General features: G+C 50.2%; 1 protein-coding gene and 1 long non-coding RNA gene across 2 annotated transcripts; one reads left to right on the top strand and one right to left on the bottom strand.

Annotated features, from left to right (window-relative positions):
* The first annotated feature begins 13 nt into the window (after nt 1–13).
* Nucleotides 14–9413, top strand: LOC131923112 (uncharacterized). The gene is made up of 2 exons (XR_009382518.1): nt 14–315; nt 8617–9413. It is a non-coding gene; the product is annotated as an uncharacterized LOC131923112 (long non-coding RNA).
* Nucleotides 8588–22878, bottom strand: Itm2c (integral membrane protein 2C). Its single transcript, XM_059278017.1, has 6 exons — nt 22666–22878; nt 13969–14109; nt 11993–12181; nt 10883–10993; nt 10153–10303; nt 8588–9729 (listed from the first exon to the last, which is right to left on the bottom strand). Exons 1-6 carry the CDS (start codon nt 22789–22791, stop codon nt 9638–9640), a joined length of 810 nt encoding a protein of 269 aa, XP_059134000.1. The 5' UTR covers nt 22792–22878; the 3' UTR covers nt 8588–9637.
* Between the last annotated feature and the right edge of the window lie 1506 nt (nt 22879–24384).

Raw genomic sequence — 24384 nt, 5'->3', positions numbered from 1 at the left:
CACGCAGCTGGAGGAAGGGAGGAAGGGAGGTGGAGAGGGTGAAGGAGACAAACAAGAAGAGGACTTGACTGCCTCTGCTTCTTCGTTTTGGAAGACTCCATGTTGGAGGGAAATCCAAGCTGTCGAGTGGAAAGGCCCATCTAGAGAAAGACTGAGGCCCTCAGTTGGCACATCCAGATGACTTCCAAATTCACACAGAGCTTTTGGAAGGTCCTTGTCATCACAAAGATGGCTTAGCCAATGACATACAGGGCAAAGACAGTCACTCCCATTCAGCTGTGCAAACTGTAAGCCCCAAGCATCGTGTTTGCCCAGGTGAGTACGAACACAGAAACACAGGTGTGGAGAGAAGCATGCGTGGTGCGGAGAAACTGAGGACAGGATGCAGGTCAGAGCCGTGGCTTCCCTGCTCCCACCTCCTTTCACATCACTGCCACTTCTTCCCCTTCTCTCCGTCTTCTGCTGGGTACTGAGCCCTAGCTCCCAAGGGTCAAGACAGGACAGTTTCGTTTCTGGTGACAGGCTGCATCCTTTGTCTCCCAGGTAGGAAGCTGGTGCTGCCACCATCACCTGAGTTCCTTGGCCTGGTGGCTGGAGTCTGTGCATTATGCCCCAAGAATGGAGAGATGCCATGGTGGGCAGCAGAGGCAGGGCAGAGCCTCCTAGGATATCACTACCTGTGCCTCCCCCCCCCCCCCGCCCCCATCTCTCTGCACTCAATCGATTTCCCTTTCAATCCCCAAGCCCATTGTCAGGAACTTCTGCTTTGGAGGGTCCTAGGCTTTACCATGCTGCTCTGTCCTGTGTTGTCTGGCCTGTGGGGGGCTCACTCCTCTTTTCTTGTGCATTTCCCTATACCCCCTCCCTCTGGACATTTTTCTCCAAACCTTCAGAGCTCAGGAGAACCCCAGGAAGCCTGTTCTGTTTGTTGTTTGATCTTCCCCTCCTGGGGAGACCAGGGCACATGCAAATAATGTTATTAAAGCTGGGAATGACCTTCAGAACAATTTAGTCCAAAGCCTCCATTGTGTTGGAGGGCAAATTGAGCCCAGAGAGAGGGTTAGCCCAGCTAACATCTGGGGTCTACAGTAGACTCTGGCCCCTGGACTTCCAGACATGGATCCTCTTCTCAACCAGGGAACAGCACAAACACTGGCTTGGGTGGTCTCTTGTGTTTGTTTGTGAGGGTATGTATGGCCCCTTGGTACCCTACGGCAGGCAATGTTTGGGTGGTCAGAGACTATTCCACCATCATTTCCTAAGAATTTGTCAAGGATCTGAGGTTTGTGATATGTAAGACTCCAGCACTAGTGGGTGGTAACTCCTTCAGGCAGAAGGCTGAGAATGGTTTCCATGGAGACCACCCAGGCTCTGGTTTCCAAGGTAACACTTACATGAGGTTACAGCAGCCTCCTATTTATGTCAACTTAACATTTCCAATAGCTCTATTCTTTTGGCCAAGCCTAGGCTGAATGCAAGGCTTCCTTTCTGGGACAGTAACAGAATTCAAGGGCCAGTGAGGTTTGCAGTGAGCCGAAAGGGAGAGCGTCTCTGCCAGCAGGCTTCATCTAGGGGCAGGTGCACAGAGACAAGCATGGCGTTACAGCAAGGCATGGGGAGACAGGGGCCCTACACCTCACCGTCAGCTCTGCTCTCCGGAGGTCACTGGTGTTCTGAGGCATAGAGCATCCGTTCAGAAACAGCAGATGCAGTAGCAGATGCCCGTCTGAATGGTTAGTTTTTTAAAATCCACAAATGGGAGAAACTCGCACCTACGCACGCGTGCACCTGCCACCACTTTACCCTAACTAGGATTTTAGAGAAATCAGCACAGATAAACCTACCTCATTGTTTGTAACAGGAACAAAATACTGTACCTATTGTGAAACCCCATCCCTAATAGAGGAGGGCTGCTTTCAATCTCTTGCCATTACTACAATAAGTATTCTTGTATGTATATTTTCATATGCTTGCTGGTTCCATCTACAGGATACAAAGAAACTTCCCAGCTGTGAAATTTCTGGCTCAAACAAAGGCATCACGTTTTAGAATTTTACACTGTCAAACCACTTTAGGGCCAGTGCCGATCAAGGAGGGTTTATACAAATGTGAGGAGACAGGTTGTTATTGAGGTTTGTTTGGGAAAAAAAAATCATGAAACCCCAACAAGGACTCTAGGAGAAGAGAAAATGATATGCCAGTGGTGTTAATCAATGTATATCTACAGGTGCTAAAGAAAGCACTGAAAATGAACTGTAACCGTACAGAAGCATCAACATGGAAAATGACTGAGGAAGACACTTGACATTGACCTCTGGCTTCCATGTGTATGTGCAAAGTACACAAACATGTACACAGGCATACAGAAAAAAAATCCATACAATACAAAAGTCAAAGGACCAGAAGAACCCTGTAAGATAACATCTGTCTAATCTTTGGATAGGACTCCTGAAATAAGATGTAACAAGTTTAAGTAGAATATGGATAAATCTGACTACAGTGAGGTGAATCATTTCTATTCATAGATGAGACAGACTACAAGGAAGGACAGACAAACCACAAACTGGGGTATGAGTTTAGCCACCCATTGGTGACTGAATAAAAATGACACAAACTATATTAAGAATGCCCACAGACTAATGAGAAAGTAAAACAGCCCACAGAACAGGCTGAAGAAGAAAATGGTCAGATGGAAGGGGAAATCTGAGATCCAATAGTTACACCAAACTTTCTCCAGTTTCCTGGTCACCAGAGAGATGAAATTAAATTCATAATGAAAAACCTTTTTGCTCCCAAGCCATTGGCAAGATGTCTCAAGGATTCTCAGTATTAAGTATTGGCAAGGATGTGGGATGAGAAGCATGTCTCAGGGGGGCAGCCGAGAGTGCACAGCGGCCAGCTCTTACAACAACCAGGGCCAAATTCGTGTGAGATGAATATTTGCTCGCTGTGTGAGCCACGGACTCCACTTCTTACTCTACGTAAAGGAGAAGCCCTTTCCCACACACACCAGAGGCCCATGTTCCCCAGGGAGTAGACAAGGTGGCTCATTGCTTGAAACACTACTGCTCTGCTAGCATCCGTGTCGGGCAGCTCACAACCACTTGTAACTCCCTCTCGAGGGAATCTGATACCTTCTTCTGGACTCTCAGGCACGTGCACTTACATGTACAAATGCACACACACATACCTTTTTTTTCCTTTTTTGGTTTTTTGAGTCAGGGTTTCTCTGTGTAACAGCCCTGGCTGTCCTGGAACTCACTTTGTAGACCAGGGTGGCCTCAAACTCACAGAGATCCACCTGCCTCTGCCTCCTGAGTGCTGGGACTCAAGGCATGCACCACGTGGCTCACATACACATTCTTGATAATAAAAATCTTTAAAAATTTTTATGAAGGCACTCTAGTTGTAAAAACTCAGAAAGAATCCAAAAGGTCATCATTAAATTGTTAAGTTTTATATCCCTACAATGGACTGAATATAACAAACTGTATAGCAGTAAATATGAACTGAAGACTGCAGGTGTCAACATGGTTGAATATGAGAAATATAACATTGAGGGCACAAGTGAGTCAGAGAATAAAACATAAGGTATTTTGTGGCTACTTGCATGATTTAAATTAAAGCAAAACTCTAGTAGGGGCTCTTACATAGGTGGTTCATTCATGAAGAAACCCAGAAGAGGAGCAGGAATCACATAGACTGGTTAATTTGTATAAGATTAGGTAGTTAATATATGGGAAATTGATGTGTGCTCAAGATTGACTCTAGATTAAGTGTGCTGTCTTAGTTAGGGTTTCTACTGCTGTGATGAAACACCATGACCAAAAGAAAGTTGAGGAGAAAAGGGCTTATTTGGCTTACACTTTCACATCGCTGTTGATCATGTAAGGAAGCCAGAACAGGAACTCAAGCAGGGCTCATGACAATGAGACATGTCTGTTCCTGGCAGCACCGATCTACTTCAGAGAAGATGATGGGCATCAAAGAAACTCCACATGGAGTTTGTTTTCTTTATGGCAAAAGCTAACCACTGAGCAAAGAAAATGCCTTTGCCTCAATTGCTGACAGATATTGTCCAAACTGGACCAGCAGGATGCAAAGGAAAGTGACTGCCGAACTTCGCCAAGACAAGGCAGGACAGTCCTTCAGAATTCCCTGCTTCTCAGAGAAGTCTGTCAGATATGCTGGGCCTGTAGGCCAGAGTTGGATGCCCTAATGTTGCAGAGAAACTTTGGGTGACTGTCCAGGCAGTCTGATGTCTTTATCATTAGGTAACATTTCACCCTTCTGGAGTCTTTGATAGAGTTGAAGATTAGCTAGTCCAAGTTTTCCCTAGTTACAATTAGGTATAAAATGTTAGAGTCACAAAGATAAAATAGATAGCAAAATATTTTCACTAATTTTGCCAAATACAAATGAATTAGATATTGTAACTGTAATTCTTACTTGACAACTTTTTGTTGTTTACAATTTTACTATGTTAAAGTTAAAACCTGTTTAATAGATAAAAAGGGGGAAATGCTGTGGAATAATCATTCTGCACACTGTGTGAATATATGTTGCTATGATTGGTTTAATAAACAAGCTGACTGGCCAATAGCTGAACGGGATAAAGTTAGGTGTGAAAGCCAAACTGAGAATGATGGGATGAAGAATGGTAGAGTCGGAGGAGATGCCAGCAGATGCAGAGAAAGCAGGATGTGTAGAAAATGAGGTAACAAGCCTTGAGCCACGAGGCAGAGGGTAGATAAGAAATGAGTTAATTTAAATTGTAAGAGTTAGCTAGTAACAAGCCTGAGCTATTGGCCAAGCATTTATAATTAATATTAAGGCTCTGAGTGCTTATTTGTAAAGCAGCTGCCGGTTATTTGTGAAGTGGCTGCTGGAACAGGAAAACTCCGCCTACTCAGGGCAGAAACCTGGAGACAGGAGCTGATGTAGAGGCCGTGGAGGGGTGCTGCTTACTGGCTTGCTCCACATTGCTTGCTCAGCCTGCTTTCTGTAGAACCCAGGACCACCAGCCCAGGGACAGTACCACACACAATGGGCTGGGCCCTTCCCCATTAATCACTAATTAAGAAAATGCCTCACAGGCCTTCCTATAGCCCAATCTTATGGAGGTGTTTTCTTAATTGAGGTTCCCGCTTTTGCGATAACTTTTAGCATCTGCCAAACTGACACAGAACTAGCCAGTACATGTGCTTTTGTATTTGTTTACATTTTAAATGTCATGGAGGACAGAGGCTGAGCTGACAGGGGAGTCTCCTAATATAGACTGCCATAATTCCCTGCCTCACTGGCTCTGGGCCTAGATAGCTTCCCAGCCTCTAGAGGTGGCTCACTTCCACTCCCCTTGAAACTAAGCATGCTTTATGACTTATCTTTATCAACAAAATGCTACCCAGTAATAGGCTGGAAATCCTGATCCCAGCCCTCAAGGACTGGTGGCTTCTGCTTCCTTTCCCTCATAGCTCAATTGATGAACTATCAGGGTACCAGGGAAGACTACTGATGATCAGTGGCCTGAGGCCCTTAGAGGCTGAGTCCATCTTGCATGTCCAGCCCCAGCCAAGCTTTCCCAGCTGAACACAAAGTATGAGCAAGCAGTTACTGTACGAGGACTTGGTTCTTCAGTCAACCAGCTGAACTGTCAAGCCACGTACATCACCAGACTCAGCTCTGTCAGCTTGTTCTCAAAAGCCAAAATCCAAGATACCGATATCAATAGGAAGAAAATAAAATCTATTCCAAAACTGGTTCCGAGAAGATAGAAGTATGGTCCCCAGAGCACCATCTTGGAGAGCTGGAGTACAGGGGTTCCTATAGAGAGGGAAAGGGGGTGCAGTGTGAAGCTGCAGTTGGTGAGTGCGGGATAAGGTTCTTCTTCATCCATGGTGTCTATTTTTTCCTACTTCTCTTTGGTCAGAACATGGCTATGAACCTTGATCTCCAGAGGCTAGGTCCTGCATTTATTTATGTAAACATAGTTGATTTTCTGCAAGTTAAGCCTCAAAGTACTCTATATGCTTTATTAGTTGATACATAAAACTGAGTAAGAAGGGGATCAGAGAGATGGCTCAGTAGTTAAGAGCGTGTATTGCTCTTGCAGAGGACATGAATTTGATTCGGAGCACTCATCTTAGACAGGTCACAGTCATCTGTAACTCCAGCTCTATGGGATCTGATGCCCTCTTCTGGCCTCTGCAGGCACTTCCACTCATGTGCATACACACACACTCTCTCTCTCTCTCTTAAAACAACAACGAATAAAGGAGCCTTATATATTCTGATGTAGTAACTAAACACATCTTTGCTCATTTATAGACAGGGTATTTCTACATAGCCTTGCTGTTCGGGAACTCACTATGTAGACCAGGCTGGTCTTGAACTCACAGAGATCCACCTGCCTCTGCCTCCCAAGAGCTGAGATTAAAGGCCTGAGCTACCATACCCTGCTCAAGTGTTAGCATGTTAATTGTGTAGGGATGGGGTTTGTCTTTAACATTTAGAATGATGGGAAAAGGAGGGGAAGTCACTTTTCAAAGGACAGCTTGAAGAGTGGTCATGTGACAGTCTAAAGTCTGGTGGGTTTCTAGACACACATCACTCAATAAGTTCTATGTCTGATTGGTAATGCCACACGAATGATATCAAGTATTTTGTATGTAACAAATGCTTCACAATACAAACCACAACCCCAAATGAAAACACCAACCCTGACTTGATGTATAAAATTGTTCTTGATAGTTTTGATCTGTGTTCTTCACAGCTACAATTAAACATCTCAACCTATTTTGGAAAAAAAAACAAAACAAAAGCTTTTAAGTGGAGTGATGGTGGTGGTGGTGGCGGCGGCGGCGGCGGCGGCGGCGGCGGCGGCGGCACACGCCTTTAATCCCAGTGCTTGGTGGCAGGGGCAGGAGGATCTCTGTGAGTTCGAGGCCAGCCTGCTCTGCAGAGCAAGTTCCAGGACAGCCAGGACACAGAGAAACCCTGTCTTGAAAAAACAAAAGCAAAAAACCAAACCCAAAACAAAACAAAACCCAAAAGGAAACAAAACCAAACCAAAAGACTTTGCATATTAAGGAAAATAGCTCTTTTACATTCTGTTTGATAATTACATCCCCGAGATTGCGATTGCTGTTTATAAGCTGTGGTAGACCTTGCTATATATAAATTTAAATTCTTCATTAATTCTTACTTAGTGGGGGTGATGCTTATATTACTTTTAATTGTTTTTTTTTTTCAAACACTGGCTTTATTTTATGTATAAAACTTGATTCATTCAGAATCAATTTTGTTCAGGGAGGCAGGATCCAGGTTTATTTGGTACAAATGGCTAATCAGCTGTTTCATTAAAATAACCCATATGTCTCCATTAACTTGAAATGCCATGGGAAACCATGTATTAAATTCCCCTGTAATTTAAGACAATTCTGGGCTCCCCCACTGTGTCCCATTGACCTCTTCCTTTACCATTCCAAACTCTGTAATTATTGTCATTTGTCCTGTGCTGGGGAGTATCTTTCTGTACACTGTGAATATATGTTGTTCCCATTGGTTAATAAATAAGCTGCTTTGGCCAATGGCAAGGCAGCTTAGAGGCAGGCAGGAAACCTAAGGAGAGAAACAGGAAAGAGAAAGGTGGAGTCTGGGGAGAGGCCAGCCTGCTGCCCAAGGAACATGCCAGCAGACCAGTGAGCCACAGAACATGTGGCAAAACAAAGATAATAGGAATGGGTTAAGATGTGAGAGCTAGCTAGCAAGAGGCCTGCCATAGACCATACAGCTTGTAAATAATAAAAAGTCTCTGATGATTATTTTATAAGCAGCTGTGGGACCACGGGGCCTCGCTGGACCCGAGAAACCTTCTGACTACAGTCCTGCTGTGGGTGTGAAGGGAAGTTCTTTGACCTTTGTAGGATTTATCTAGCCTTTCCTAATGTTTACTTTCTCTCAGAACTGAATGGGTCAAGTCCAAAAACAAATCTGGCAAGCACTGTGGTGGATTGCATTATATTTAGAATATAAGCAAAACAAATCATGCAAGAGGTCCTGTGTTCAGATAAGGTGTGTCTGCATGTCCCCACCCACCCTCAATCCCAGTGCACCATTCCATTCTACTGCCTGTGTCCACTTACTAAGGCCCTCGCCAGCCCTCTCTGCCTCCTTCCCTGGAGAACTTGACCCTGTAACTATTTCTGATCCACCAAGAACAATTACTAATTTCCTAGGCATCGTGGTAAATATGACACTGTCCTTGTGCCTAAGGACACGCAATAATGGTTGTCTGTCATGAGCCATGCAGCAGGGTGCTTTATCTGTACTCCAAAGCAGCTTGACCTTGAGTGGTTCCCTAAAGCTCTCTGGGTACTTCCAGCTACAAATGTGAGCACAACTTGGCTCAGGCCGTAGTCCAGGGGATCTAGGAAAGCAAGGGAGGGGACACCCCACACTCCCTTCCTGACCCAGGGAATGCCAAGGTCTGTTGGCTTCTTCCTGTCCCCACCCCCATTACTTTGTCCTCAGAGCACTCCAACCCATAAGATACCCATAACTAGCCACAGCCACGACACCAGGGCCATGAATTTTTTTTTTTTTAATTTTCTACAGACACTTCTGAAAAGAGATCTAATAGAGAAAATATACAAAGCATTTGAGAGCTTCACCGCCATGGAGAGCCCAAGTCTGACCCGAGGTGCCAAAGCCTCTCCCAGGCTCAAGGCTGAGGGCGACCAGCACGAACATCAGTAAAAACATGCAAAAGAAGGAGAAGGAGAAACATCACGCACCCCTGGACAGTGGGGATAGATCCGGAACGGAAGAGGAAGCAGGGATGAAAGTACCAGGTGGCTCTCCTTCCCGCTTCCATCTTTTCCAGTAGCCCTGGCATGGAGGAAGGCATGTGCTCCACCCACTGCCCAGGGCCTGCAGCTCACAGCTGATGACTTCTGTACCCACCTGCTCCTGTGTTCCTAGGTGCCAGGCCAGGGCGGCCCAGCTCCTCATTTCTTTGGTTCCACTCAGAGAACAGTTGTGCTTAGCAGACTCATCCCACCCCCAAACTCCAGGCTCCTGCCGGCGGGACGAAGGCACTGACATGAATCCCAGGGAGAGCCCAGGATAGCTACCTGCTCTTGTGCTCTGATGGGTCCAACCCAGGACACATTTCCCCACCCTTAGTCCACACTTAGGCCTAAGAACCAGGAGAACAGAGGAAGTGTGCTGTGCATGAAGAAAGTCTTTGGGGACTTGCCCAAATGTGGGGGTGCTATTTCTGAACCCCATACCAAGCCTCATCCATGCTCTTGCCCCTGCCCCGGGCTTTCACATATCCAGCCCCTCCCTTTAGTCCTTCCCCTTGGCCCAGCCACTGGGGAGCTGAATTAAAACAACGATTACAGAAACCATCTTGGGCAACTGTCCCCTCACACCTGAAAGACCAGCAGACACAGAGGTCCCCTCGAGAGATCACGGCCCTGGTACAGGGAGGAGGGTGGGACTGGAAAGAATAGTGGGACATGTCACATCTATGGAAAAGTGCCCAAGGTACAAGCTAAGCAAAGGGAGGAGGAGGGCCGGAGAGCGGCCAGGAGGAGGAGGAAGAGGGTAGGGCGGGCCTGGAGGGAAGGCCTCACACCACCCCACAGATGAGCGTCTCCACTACGAAGGTGTTCTCAAAGTGACGGATGGCATTGCAGTTCTTGGCCCCACGTTTGTTGATCCCTGGAAGAAAAAGAAAGTCCCAGTTAGGCCTGCGTCCAGGCCCAGAAAGATGGCCAACCTCTGAGCCTGAGAGCCCTGGGACCTGGCAAGGCAGACAGGGGAAAGCCAGAAAGTGACATCCCAAAACAGCACCAAGAAGTGGAGAGTGCTCCTAAGTCAGGCTCAGTATGTACCTGTCATGGCTCTGCTGTTAAAACCTTCAAGGTGCTACTTTACCCTCTGTGCCTCAGTTTCCTTTAAAATGCACAGTCAGAATAAAAATGATGATGACAGTGGTGAGGGTAAGTGAGGCAACACCCGGCACGTCCCAAGTGCTTGACTGACATTCACTGCAGTTAGGTTATAACTGCTGCTAGGATGGCTGAGCCAGGTCCTGTCAGAAGCTGGCTGGGGTTTGGAGCCTGGGACACATCTGTCACTCACGCCTCCGGGTGGCCCGGCGCCGCAGTCGGTACGTGTCCTTCCCATTGCACAGGTGGTAGATGAAGGAGCCCAGAGCCTCCTTGTCACTGACAAGCTCCGTCACCACCATCTCCTCCTGGATGATGTACGTCTGTGGGAGGTAGGTCCCTCTCTGCAAAATGGAGGAGGTGGGGGTAGTATGTCAAAGCACGGCCCTCAGGCCCCTCCCACTGCCCACTTTCCCCTGGGGCTCCCCCACACCCCTGTTCTACATCTGAAATGACTACTGTCCCAACACACTACTTTCTCACTCCCAGAAGCCCTTGGATAGCCAACGCTGGCACCTGTCCTATACTGTGGTGAGCTTTGGCATGTGCGCATGTCTGACCTCCCACTTTAAGGGAAGTGCTCCTGGAGACAGGCCTGCATCCACTGCCCTCACTACTGACCCAAAGCATGCATCTGAATGCCAACTCACTTGGCATTCTGTGAGCTGGGGAGAGGAAAAGGGGAAACGACTCTGAGGATGTGGCTCAAGAACGGTGGAGAAGCAATCCTTTGCGGGTGCAGGGACAGTGTCCCAGACTCCCCCTTTGCGGGTGCAGGGACAATGTCCCAGACTCCCCCTTTGCGGGTGCAGGGACAGTGTCCCAGACTCCCCTTTGTGGGTGCAGGACAGTGTCCCAGACTCCCCCTTTAGGCTTGGTCTCCTCAGGGGAGGGACAGGTATGAACAACAAGAGGCCGCCCACCTTCACATTCATGAGGAGCTCCCAGAAGTTTCGAGGGGGTAGCACAATGGTGGTGTTGAGTTCGATGACGTAGCACTTGTCCAGGGAGATGTCGTGGTAGGCAGTGAGACCCTAGGAGGGAGTTGGTATCGTTCAGTCTCTGTGGAAGGCAAAGGCCTGGACCAGGCCAGCCTGCTGAAGGTTTTCAGCCAGCAGAGGTCTGAATCCTACCGGGCCATCAATGGGGTCTGGGATCTCAGGAGTGGTGCCCTCCCCCAAGTTCCTGGACATCCAGCTAGGGAGTGCCCCCTCCTCCTGCTCCTCTCTAGGCTGGTGGATGTGCCACTTAACAGACAAGAGCACACTGGTTGTTCAAGGCCTCCGCTGCTACAAATGGTCTTTCTGGGGTTTGCACAGCTAGGTGAGAAGGGCATATGATTATATCCCACTATGCATTTCATCAAAATGGTGAGGTCTAGCTGTCTTTATGGGACACAGGAGCAAGTTCCTGGCCACCTCCAATCCCCAGCAAGGTCCCTTGCCTCAGGGAGGCATGCTACACCGCAGGATGCAGAGGCCACTGCTACAGAACACTCAAGGAAGCGCTGGGTTAACACAGATGCTTGGAAGGCCTAGGGAAGAAGACTAAAGCCTGTCTCACTGATCTCAAAAGCAGCTAGGGACAAGAGTGGTGACCTCAAGGAGGAAGGAACTGATTGGAAAAAAGCAAGAGGGAACCTTTCCGAGTGCTGGTGGGGAGCCCAACTTTATCTGGGTGTTGTTACACAAATGGACACCCACTCGGCTCTACACTGTGATGGTGGCTGTACAAATGCAAACAGATCCAGGACCCTTGGCCTCACAGGGACAGCCAACCCCTATAACTGTCAGACAGCCCAGGACAAAGCAGTGCACCCAGACCCCAATCTGCCACTGGCAATAACCAACAGTACTACCTTCATAATAACAGCAGTATCTAAAGGCCAGTTAAGGTGACCAAAGACACCTGCTGTACAGCGTACATACAACCCTTGTTGGTGTTCTTACTCCTTGCTCTGGGTCCCCAGAACACTCTCTACTGCCCCACCCCAGATCCCAGTCACCTACTAGCCACCCACAAATCAGCCTCACCCGCTGGAAGTCATGGATAATGTCTGCAGGGTCCCCACCACCAAACTGGGGCACAGGGACATTGATGCGTTCATAGTTCTCCTCAAGATAGATTTTCACATCTTCCTCCAGTTCCATCCGAGTCCGGATCTGGGAGGACAGGGAGTCTTCGTAGAGCACGCCACAGTGGAAGAGGTTATCTCGGGCCAGCTGCACAAGGCGAGGGGAGAGACAGACAGTCACACAGGGTGGTGACACAGCCACACTGCCTGTCTGCCTACTTCAGATCTGGGAAGCAGGCAGGGTGCAACCTAAGACTTTCTCAGAGATGGGGAAACAGAAGAATGGGGAGGTAGGTCAGAGTCCAGGTCTGCTAGTAAGGAGAGAGAAGCTGGATCTCAGAGAAGTCACTTCAGTCTCACAAATGGAGGGCAGGATAAACAGGTTCCTAGGTGGAAGACTACTCTGGGCCTCAGTTTCGCTATCTGTAAAGCATAAGATCCCAAAGGCCTACCTGGTCTCAAAGTCCTAGATCTGTGAAATGGCCAGGCAAATAAGAAGAGGACCCACTATCCCTGTGGAGGGACAGAACAGTAAATCCCATAGAAAGCCTGAGTAGGCAGGAGGGAGAAGCCAAGGGACGAACGGGCTGGGCCGTGGAACACCACCAGGGGTGCCTGCCTGCAGACATTTGGGTAGAAGATAAGAGCTCCAAGACAGGGCCATCCATACCCATGCTCTTCTCATGGATAAACCTCACCCCACTCCTGGCCTTGCCCTGCCCCACCAGGCAGATGGCTCCATCGCCCACCATCCAGGGGAAGTAGGGTGGTATTACTGGTGATGAGGCCACCACCCTGTCTTCTCTAGAAACTCAGAGGCTCCTAGGGACTCCATGACATGTACTGGGCAGAATTCCACCCCCTTCTTAGTCTGAGGAGAGACTCTGCTTGGATGATGAAACATCCCGGCCACATGGGAGCCCTGAGGGCTTGAGGAAGCCAGGGTCAGACCCGACATGGCTATCAGGCCAACCGTAGACTGTCCCAGGGACGGTCTGGAACACCCACGCTTCCCGGGAAGTGGGGTGGGGTGAGGAACCCTTCAAAAGCACACATAAGGTCTGGGAAGAGAAGAGACAGAGCAGAGGCTCTGCAGGAAAAGACCAGGAGAGGGTCCTGCCCCAGAGAGCGAGGACACACCTGCCAAAGGCTAGCCTTGAAGGTGTAGTTAGTTAGCCTGCTTTCCGGGGAAGTTCCAAAGGTGACAGAGATGTGGGAGTTGAAATCCCCAGGGCACAGGTCCACAGAGCACAAACTCTCAGGTAATTTCTAGTGTGGAAAAACTAGGTGACAACAACCTTAAAAGCTTAGAAGATGTAAGGGTCAGCTGGGTCCACAGTGACTGGAAACCCTAGACCGTAAGACACCCTGAGCTTCCCTGTTGATCCACCCATGTTTTATCTCTCAAGCTACTTATACTTCAGTTCAATTCAGTACTCAAGTATGGTGACCCTTCCTCTTCCCCGGGTCTGGGTGATCCAGCTTTGGGCCTAAATCTCTAGTGGGTATGTGCTGGGGAAGACAAGTGAGCTCCCCTGTAGACCTGCCATTCCTTGAAGCAGTGCTGGGCATGCATAAGCTGCCCAGCACTCAAATCCAAATGTCCACACAAGGAAAGTACGACCCCTAGATACAAGGTCTGAGCTCCAGAGATTCATAAACTCCCAACCTCTCTCCTGGTGACAGTGCTTCAGAGCAACACTGGCCATTGGTGGGGGTAGGAGTGGGGTGACTGGATCCTTGCTTGACTCTCTCTCCGGAATAAGAGGTGAGGCAAGGCAAGGGGACACTGGGAAGGAATGAGAACTGTCTTCTAGGCATGCCTGGGCCAGGGTCTTCCTACTCTCCCTTCATGTGATCCCCATGCCCTCAGCAGACTTCCTTTACCCATGTCTTGGTTCTAGCCTTCTCCCATCCATCTGCCTGGCTCCTCACCTGAGCAAGGAAGAAGTATCTGTAGATGTAGACGGAGGCAAAGACAAGGCCCATGAGCAGCACCACCATGCCCATAGACAGGTAGCACACGCCACCCACGGAGCCCCCTTTCCTGGAGCGCTGGCGAGGGGGGCGTTCCTCCTGTGAACAGAAGTGCTGTGGTCAATGAGATGCCCCAGAGGGTACCACTCTTTTGAATTCCTCATCCCCTAAGTGAGATCACCCCTCTAGCTGGGCTAGGAGCCCTGGGGTGGGGGTGGGGGACAGAAGGACAACACAGATTGTCTGAAAGGAGGAACTTGGACAAAGTCTCCGCCCCCCCCACCTTCCCCCCCGCAATTGGAAAGAAACGGAAACTTGCCTAGAAGCCCTAAGACAATCAGCCTGGATTAAGCACACACACTTTGAATTACCTGAATTTAGATCCTGTTACTGGACCAGCTTAACCACCCTCTAGTCCAGTGGTTCTCAACCTATGGGGTGCAACCCCTTTGGCAAGCCTCTTTCTCAAAAAAAAAAATTCACATTATGATTCATAACAGTAGCAAAATTACAGTTATGAAGGAGCAATGACAATAATTTTATGGTTGGGGGGGGTCACCCCAACACGAGGAACTATATTAAAGGGTTGCATTATTGGAAGGTTGAGAACCACTGCTCTAGTCATTCAAACATAAAATAGGGCACATCAGATGGCCTGGGTGACTGGATTAGACCAAGGAGTTCATGGGAGCTAGAACGCATCTGGTAGGCTAAGTGCTGCTGTCCTGGGTGACGGGGAGGCAAGAAAGAGCAGAGCTGGGGAATGACAAGACCCGACCTGTAAGGTGGAGGCACAGGATGGGCTGGGATGAGGACAGTGGGTGATGGGGGCATGAATTAGTTACTTTTCTTGTGGCTGTGGACCCTGAGAAGAAACAGCCTGAGGAAGGAAGAGTGTGCTTTTAGCTCACGGTCCATCACGGTGTGGATCTGCACTGTACATGCTCACATCTGGGAGATCAAGTGGCAGATAGATGAATGCTGGCACTCAGCTAGCTTCCTCCACTTGCCCTTTGTATTCAGTCTGGGACTTCAGCCCACAGGCTAGTGCTACCCACATTTAGAGCGAGTCTCTCCTCCTTCCACTTTACGTCTGTGGGAAAACCTTCACAAACACATGCAAAGGTATGTCTTAATCTAATCAGGCTGACAAGTGAAATTAGCCAATCATGGATGGATGTGGAAGTTTCTGGAATCTACAGTGATGATCACTGACTGAGGGAGGCGGGGGCTCTGGGAGGCCCAGAGGAAATGGGCACAGGTGCGCGTCACTAACCAAGCAGCCCTGGGCCTGCAGTCCCTGTACTGACCTGTCCCTCCATTGTGTCATACGGAAAGTGCACAAGATGGAACCTGAAGCATCTGGAAGCCCTCACTAGGAAAGAAACATGACTGTCTGGGAGGCAAGGCCACAGGTCCCACGAAAGAACCTGCTTCAGGAGCCAGGCGTGGCTCTCAGGACTCTCGGACTCACCTCCAGGCCACACATGTCTGGGCTGGGGGATGGTCTGTGAGTATAAAACTCACCAGGACTACTCTGCCTGGGACCGGAGAGGATCTGAGGGCCACCTCTTGACTATCTCTTCCCCGCTACAGTAGCCCAGGCTGGCCCTCATCTATTCATGGTGATGCTACAGGCACCACCAGGCTTGTTTCTGCCTCTAGTGTCCACCACTGACCCTGTTTTTTTTTTTTTTTTACACCATTCAGATATGGCCAAGAGAGGTCAAAGATCAATATCCACAGAACTCCCTTCCCAACCTTGAGAAGACGAGCCGACTGGGGAATGGAGTTTTTCCATAGGCCTTAGGTAAGCAGGTCTGATTGACCCCCTCCTCCATTTCCAGCCAGACATTGTGGGATTGTGTTATTTCTCTTTTCTTCAAGAGGTGTTGGGAGGGTGAGGACATGGCCGTCTAGTTACTTAGGACAAGGATTTATCTCCACACAGCAAAGGGGTCCTGGGCTTGGGCCTTAGGAGTAGGGGTGAAACCCACCAGAGGGTCTGATTCCCCACGGTTTGGCACTCTCCCACCCAATCTCTAGGAAAAGGACAGAAAATGTCTTGGGTTCCCACGTCCACAAGACCAAACCCTGGCCACCCTGCACCCTACTCCTGGTGCTGGCCTCCTGGAAACTGGTTTAGGACGGCTACTGACCGGACCGGCAGGGGCTGCCACGGCTTTGCAATTGCACTTTGCGATCCTGCGGTCATACGTGATCCCAAGAAAGGTCTAGTGGCCTGGCATGGTGGCTCACGCCTTTATTCCCAGCACTCGGGAGGCAGAGCCAGGCAGATCTCTGTGAGTTCAAGGCCAGCCTGGTCTACAGAGCGAGTTCCAGGACAGCCAGAGCTGTTGTTATACAGAGAAACCCTATCTTGAAAAACAAAAAACCAAACAAAAACAAAAACAAAAGTGCCTAGCTTAGAAGCAGAAAAGATTGCCCTTGAGGCACAATACATTCCAAGACCACACTGTATCTAGATGGTTGGCGGAGCCACTGGGTCCAGAGCAGGGACCATCCATCCCGAGGTCATCTGAGGTGACCAGCCTCCAGGGATTAAAAGAGACAATGAACCTAAAAGCTCTTTGTAGAGGACAAACTATGGGATAAAAATAGTAGATCTGTGGGCCAGGCCTTCCCTTTTAGGGCTGCCATTGCGGCCAGCTGTTGAGGCTGCACAGTGGCTATTCTTTCGCTCTTGTGTTTCTGGAAAACCAGAAAAGCTCGCTTGGGAGAGCTAGCGAGGAAATAAAGGAGAAGTGGGGGAGGGGCAGGGCGAACTGTGTGAGAGTGTGCTATGCACATGGAAACCACAGACGAGCTCAGGCCTTCCAGCCTCAGGCCTTCCAGCCTTGCACCTGTGGCCAACATCCGCTAGCCTGGGAAGCTCTGGCTAGTCCAGGTCCTCACGGACTTGGGGACGGGGTGGACAGAGACTTCTTGAAGGGAGGTAGGGAGAGGTGAGGACTTGGCAAGCAGGAGTTGAGGCTGCAATGGCCCCAGGTGAAGGAAGAGTGGTCATGTGTAGATCCGGCCAGGACCCTTGACTGGAAAGACTGGGGATCCCCTCACCTTACCCATTTCGTAGTCAGAACAATGAGGGAGATGAAAATATTCCACTCTCAATATCTCAATGTATTTCTTTGATGGATTCCCAGTTGGTTATTAGAGAAAGTGCAGCCCTCTGCAGACCTGGCAGATGTGGGTGGGCTCTCAAAGCTGTTCTTTTTCTAGAAGGAATTGACATCCATCTGCACCCGAGGAGTGCCCAGAGGCCGTCTCTCAGATCCCATGCCTGTCTAGGAAAGATCTTCGGGCAATTGAGCAGCAGGGATTGAGCTCAGACACGCAGCTTGCCCTGCTTGGTCTCCCCCGAGGTAACTGTTACCTGGGAAACATCTTCTGAAGATGTTAACCTTGCCCCCATGCGTTCTCATCCCCTCCATGACTTGCATGGCCCCTCACCAGCTGCCTCAAATCCCTGTTTCTTCCTGTAGCTCATTATACTGTGTAAGCTTCAGCTATCTGGCCTTTTCTTTAAGCCTTCAACCTTGTTTATGGCTCCTGTATTGATGCATATATAAAATTTAGTTTGTTTTTCCTGTGAGTCCGTTTCCTGTCAGTTTATTTCATGGTCTAAAATTATCAAACCTTCAGAGGGGAAAAAGGAAAGCGTAAATCTCCCCTGTGCTAATGATGGCTCTCGTTCACCTCTTCTGACACAAAGCTGGGGCTCCATCATCTCGCTGCCCATCCAACACTCCGGCCTGTTGAACCAGACCCTCAGAAACACAGGACCGAGCAGTACTGCTGGAGCTGAGGGTTGGCAAGGAAATCTCGGATGTCTCTACTTGAGGACAAAAAGCCCAGCACTGCTTTTGTCTGCTGGACAGTCAAAGCCAAGGCTTAACTTCCAACCGTGGGAGGCTTGCTGTCCCCACTGGGGAGGCACTGTAGACTGTGATCTCACACAAGCTGAGACCTTTGGAGTCTGAGGATCATGGGGTAGCAGTGAAGGGCGGCCAGCTAGCCTTCTGGTGCGATAGCCTCCACTCTAGCCGCTTCCTCCCTTGTCCTGCTGGAGACCACAGAAATGTTGCTCTCCTTCCCCATGGAACAGTTACCAACAGCCAGGCACTGGGGGCTTCCCTTTAGAAAGTGGAAAGATGGTGCATAGTGTTTCCAAGGCAACAAGCCCTCTGAGCAAAATGCCTCTCTGCACACTCATGTTAGGGATGTGAGCCAGACGTCTGGGGACCCGAGAGGGGCCTGGGCCTCAGCCTTCAGGCTTTCCTGGGCTTTCAACAGTGCTCGTAAGATAATTAGCAAAGCCAGGGGCAGAATGGATAGAAAACCACCAACTGAAACACAGCTCAGCTGAGATACAGTTCAAAGGATGATAGCTCTGTCTCCCGCCCCTCAGTAACAATGCCAAAATACAAGTGGATTATGCTACACTCGAAGGATACTTGGTGGGAAGCAGGGAAGGACGGAGGTACTGACTTGGCAAGCACAGATGAAAGGCTGAGGACTGACAAGCCGTCTCCACCCCAATCCTAGCCTTGGCATTTTTCTCTTTCCTAGGCTTCAGGCCGCTGTTCACAGAGGCAAGGATGCCAAAGGGTGTGTGTGAGACAGACCTACAGACAGACTGAGGCCTTGCTGGGGGTGGGAGGCAGGCGAATACCCACTGTCCCTGAGCACTAGTGCACAGATGGTCAAGAAGCAGAGTCATCACCTGAGTATACGCCACGCATAGCCAAGGCCCAGAGGTTTCTCATCAGAGACCTCCCACCCCTACCCACTCCAGTCTGAGGCCTCCAGGGGCAGGCTGCAGCTATGAGGATCCCTGTGTCTGGCTGGACCCAGAATTCCCTCTCCTCCTCCATCCAGACAGCCCAGGCTTCTCTAGAAAACAAAGACTCAGAAAGGATCTGAAGCAGAAAGAAACAAGGCTGGACGAGCTCTTCTCACTCACAAACAAAGACCTGGAGACTCCCAGGACAGAGGGGGAAGCCCAGCTGTGTGGCCGAGGTTTTAATCATAAACATTTTTCCCCCTTGGGAAGAGAAACTCCCCCTCATAAGCAGTCTGCTGACAGCCTTGAACAGCGGAGCCAGGGGAAGACAGAAAGGAGAGGGAACGAGCAGGGGAAAGGGGGGTGCAGAAAAACCCAGCAGAGCACGTCTTCTTTCTGGAAGTTCCCATTCTGCTAACATGGGGAAGGGCACGGGGCTCTCCTGCCTCTCTGAAGGTCATTATGGCCCAGCCCTCTCAGCCAGGAAGACCAGCTCTCCTAGCTGGCAAGGGACAGACAGACCCTTCCCTTACTCGTCCTCCTGCCAAGAGCCTGAGGACAGGGACACACACACACACACACACACACACACACACACACACACACACACACAGTGAAATCTGACCCACAGGTATGTGGGCTGAGGGAGGGGGGTTCTCAAGGGCCATTAATCAAAGACAAATGCTACTGAGAAAATTACAGAGCTGAGAAGACGGCTGAATTTAATGTGTTTCCTTCTTTGCAGCCCCCATCCCTGGGGCCTGTCTATGTGCACGCATGTGTGTACAGTCAGTTGGTGGGAGAGGGGCGAGAATGGGCCTCCTAAGGGGAGCAGGGGAGGAGTGACCACCTGGCTGCATGCTGCTGTTGGGGCAGGAGGGTCTCAAACACATGCTTCCGTGACCAGCTTCCCACTGGGGCCATGCCATGGCTGCAGGTTCCTCATTATTGAAGTCTAACTGACATGTGGAGAGGCTGGGGAGCTGTAGGTCCCACCCCTCCCCCAACCAGCCTAGGAACTTCCTTCTAGTCTGAGGTCTGGGGACAAATCTTGTTTCAGTATTTGCTCAGGAGGGGCAGGTCTTGTGGGAGGTTGCCCTGCAGCAGCTCCCCCCCCCACACACACCAGGCCTGGACACAGGCTGACAAAAGCCCAAAGCCCTAGCTCCCTCATCCGTTGAGTGATCCTTTGGAGACCACAGGTTTTGAGTCAGTCAGAACACCAAGGAGGGACTCCAGGGTCATTCACAGTTAAAAGAGACCTTCTTCTAAGCTGTCTCATGGCTCGTCATCAGTATGGAACAAAATCCAAAAGCCCTGCCTTGATAAAATAGCTCCCGGGCCTCTGCATCCACCAACCTGCCCCTCTAGCCTTCTGGCTCACGGTCAGCGCACTGACAATGGCTCACGTTCTGTCTTACAGCTGTGTGACGGGCCTCTGCCCGCTCTTACTGCCATGCCAGGCACTGGACAAGGGGAAATATGCCTGCTGCCATGGGAGAGCAAGAAGAAGCTTGCAGGAGTGAACTGTCTTTCACGGTCCTAGCAGCAGCCGAGACAGACAAAGCTGACACTCAATATCAACGGCCCCTTCACACCAGTTCAGAGCTTGGGCAAGCCATGTAGTGTGAGTTTACCAATAAACAGTTCTGTCCGAACGTGTAGGTATTTTAATCCCTCCTCCTGACTGGCCAGCCTGCTCCCTCAGCTCCCTCCAGCCCAATAGTGATAAAGGAGGCTGCTGGGCAGGCTCCAGGCCATGACTAACACAGCACACAGGGCAGGGCAAGGTTGACATTTCCATTTCACGCTGGGTGAGGGCAGGGTGGGCTGATGAGCTTCAAAAGTCTGATAAAAGCAAGAAGCTGGACATTGGTTGTCGCTTGCGTTGTGCTGGTGGGAGAGACCAAAACAAACACGCTGCCTATCCGGAAACGGCTATGGAGAGGGGCTGCAGATGTAGAAACAGTACTGAAAAACCGTTCTCAAGGGGAAAAAATGACACAAAGAGCTATTTCGGGGATACAGGCAGGCAAGCTCCCCCTCCCTCGCCCCAATGAGGAAGGAAAGATCTTTTCGTAAGAAGAAAACACTGAAGAGTGGGCACTTGGCCCACAGACAACCATCGTGGTCTTTAGAGGGTTGCCGCCAGGGAGCTTTTGCTTGAATAATAAAACCTCTTTTGTCCCTGGGACACCTTTCTTCCCCTCACCTAGCCTCTGATCCCTCACACTACATAAAAACCAACTACCTGGTCCTTCGAGGCTCATATTTTCTGTATGGCTTCTTCATTATTAGCCTGTGTTTTGTGTTAATCTGTAGACTGCCATCTTATTGCACAGGCTTATATAACCAAGTCTTCGGAGGTTAATGAGAAAACTTGTAATTTCCTCACACTGGGCTCAGCCATCCTATCCACACCATCCGCAGGCTGCCCTAGCATGTGCCCTGGGTAGAATCCGCTGGGACTTCCTTCTCAAGGGGTGATAATGACATCCTCAGAGCTGTTGGACTTAGTCCTCCCCCTCCTCAGATCTGTGGCATCAGGTAGTTGGGTTCCAGTTCCAGGTCTTAACAATCTGCCACTTAACCAGTTCCTGGGCCCCATACCCAGATTGAAAGGAAAGGAGGGCCCCTCCCTGAAGTAGTAAAGGAGGCTTAAGAGCCTGGGGCAAACTTTTACAACTGCAAACCAGTTCAAGTATCTAAAGACTCCATCCAGTCTTCAGATGAAGAAGCTGCTCATGTGGGAGGTCCAGGGACCCTTCAACCCCGACCTGGGTGCTGCCCACGTCCCTGGCATTCTTCGGAGTCATAGTTTGCTCAGACTGGCCACTTCTGCATGACCCTCTCTTCTAGATCATTCTCCAAAAGCTCACTAGGGCAAGACTGAAACAGAGCTTCAAAACTTGATCTTCGGAGGAGGAAGTGGAAGAGCTTTCTTAGTTCTGCCTGGATGGAAAGGCCAGGGCTTGGTGTGCCCTAGAACCGCTTGGGGGCGTGTGTAAGTGGCCAAGAAAACACCTTTACTGGAGCAAAAAGAAGCTCAGCTAGGTCAGCTTTCCTTCCCCTGTCAGTGATTGCCGTCAGTGATTGTCCCTACGAAACAATCCACACAGCAGACACTTTTCCATGGCGGAAATAACTGGGGTCCCCTCAGCCAGGGGAAGGCGGGGCACACCGAGGCCACTCCACACAAAGCCAGCTGAGTGACTAGGGATGCCGAGGGCACCGGGGCAGTGGGGAGCCACAGTGCAGCTGCAGGCCGGAGAAGGAAGCCGGACCCGCAGGTGTGAAATGGGAGAAGGTTCATCACTTAAGGTCTGCAGTTCCAACGCCATCCCCCACCCACCACAGCCCCCCCATTTGGGGACCAAACTAATGTCACCTCCCCTTTTGTTACTAACCGGTTTCCTCAGCTAATTCCCCAACTAATCAGGTCCCATCACCCCACTTTAGGGAAACTAGGTTCAACCCTCCCATCCCCCACCCGGGGACTGGCTTCCCGGCCCCTCCCCCTTGATTGGAACCAGACGCAAATCCTCATCACCATTCCCCAAACTTTCATGGGCCCGCCACCTTCCTTTATCTTGGAACTGGGCACCTCGGGGCCCTCACATTTGGAAGAGACTCTGTGTGCATCCCCACTTTAGGGCTGCTTTGCTTACGACTGCCGCTTTGGGGAAGGACCCAAGACCCTTTCCCAGTTAGGAATAGACCAGCCTTTTCAGACCTCTCGCCCCGACTCCGCTCGTGGCTCCGGGGTCCCTGGGGTCTTCGCGGCCACTGGGGAGTGCCTAGATCCCTCGACACCCCACCCCCACCCCCACCTGAGACCCTGTGCGTCTCACCCTCGCTGGCGTCAGCAGGATCTCCGCGGCCCGGGCAGATGCCGAGGCCGGGCCAGATGCCGCTGCCTTGTCGGCCTTATCGGCCTTGATGCCCGCCACCGCGGGCTGGAAACTGATCTTGACCATGGCTGCTCTGACCCGCGCCTGCTCCCTGCAGCCTCTGCCTGTGCAACCTCGAACAGAGCAGCTGCCTCTTGCTGCGCTGCAGGCACCGGAAGTTTAGATAGCTCCGGAGTCCTAGCCTCTATCCCCGCCCCGAACCCGCCCAGCCCCGTCCTCCGTGGAAGGACCTGGCGCCTGCGCCGAGCTGCATCGCTCAGCACTGTAGCTGAAGAAGGTTGAGGCTCCTTCCACCTCTAGCTCATATTCATTCATTCAGTCCTCGGGCAGGAATTTGGTCCCCTGCCTTCTCTCTGCCTATGACCGGCATCTCCACATGTCAGTCAACACGGCGTTGCCTGGCAACGTGCTTCCAACAAACTGCATCTCCCTGCTCCTCTACATAGCCTCCTCTTTGGAGATGCTGAAGCTCCCCACCCCCCACCTCCAGTAACTCCTGCTCTCATGTTTTCCTCCTCCAACATTTGTTAGGCAAGAAAAGGGATTTCAAGCCCAGGCACCTAACTGCTTGCCTCTATCGTGAAGTCTACATCCATCCCCTCCCCCTTAATTCTCCGCCATGCCTCTTTATCCTTCATCCTGCAAAAACTTCAGGGGAACGGGGTGGGGAATTTGTGGTGCACAAGATCAGTGATGCCTTGCAGGAGCTAAGTCGTGACTTGAAGACACTGAGAAGAATTACAGGGGCTGGATCAGAGGTTTGGGGTTCTATGCACGATTCTGCTCCTGTAAAGTATCATGGGTATTGGGGAGAAGCCAAGGATTGTGTTTCAGGGCCATCTCTTGACATCAAAGCCCTGGATCTTTTCTCACTGTCCCTACTCCATGCCATGATAGAACCTAGCATGTGGTACTTGGTGTCCATTCTGCTATGGTTGCTGATAATGGAAGGCAGGGCATTTTGCCAGCTTATTGAGGACAGTTCAGTAAGTTCCGCTGACCTCACCTACCTGTCAGGGCTTGGACAGTTGCCTTAGGCCTTTGGTGCCCAGGTGCTAGAACAGTATATCTTGGTTTAGATCTTGTATAAATCAGGCAGTCCGGAAGACAGACTGCTCAAGGCGGTAGAATATGGCACTGGAGGAATTGAGAAAGAGAATGGAGAGGTGTATTACATGTAGGAAAGGCAAATCCATAACCGGAATAAGTATCTACCCCAGTCAGGACTAAACATTACCCTTTCCATGAAGGAAGTTGTCCAATGTAATCAACCTGCCACTGGGGTGCTGGCTAGTTACCCCAGGGAATGGTGCTCAATGTTGGTCCCTGCTTCTGGCATATCTGGCATTCAGCCACAGCTACAGCTAGATTGCTTTGGTGAGTGGAAGTCCATGTGGCCGAGTCCAAGCATAGCCTCCATCTCTGTCACCATGGCCACTTTGTTCATGGGCCCATTGGGCATGGACAGGAATGTCTGGGTGTTGTAGAATATTATTTAAGGTGTGTTACTTTTGTTTATGCTTTGGAATGTTTGTTTAATGATGTAAATGAAAGGACCAAGCAGATGCCATAACAGGCTGCTCAGTCTTTTCTCAGATCAGGCCTCAATTTCAGTTTCCTGAGACTGAGCAAGCAGTCTCTGGGAAGGCCGTGAACAAA

The sequence above is a fragment of the Peromyscus eremicus genome, chromosome 13 (genome assembly GCF_949786415.1).
Source record: "Peromyscus eremicus chromosome 13, PerEre_H2_v1, whole genome shotgun sequence".
Lineage (NCBI taxonomy): Eukaryota > Metazoa > Chordata > Mammalia > Rodentia > Cricetidae > Peromyscus > Peromyscus eremicus.
The sequence above is the reverse complement of the archived record's forward strand: the minus strand, read 5'-3'. Positions and strand labels throughout refer to the sequence as shown.

Coding starts and splice junctions, on each gene's coding strand:
- Itm2c (XM_059278017.1), bottom strand. CDS start 22,791: ATGGTCAAGATCAGTTTCCAGCCCGCGGTGGCGGGCATCAAGGCCGAT. Junction 10,994..11,992: donor TTATCCATGACTTCCAGCGG/GTGAGGCTGATT, acceptor ACTCCCTCCTAG/GGTCTCACTGCCTACCACGA. Junction 9,730..10,152: donor GCGCCGGGCCACCCGGAGGC/GTGAGTGACAGA, acceptor TTTTTCTTCCAG/GGATCAACAAACGTGGGGCC.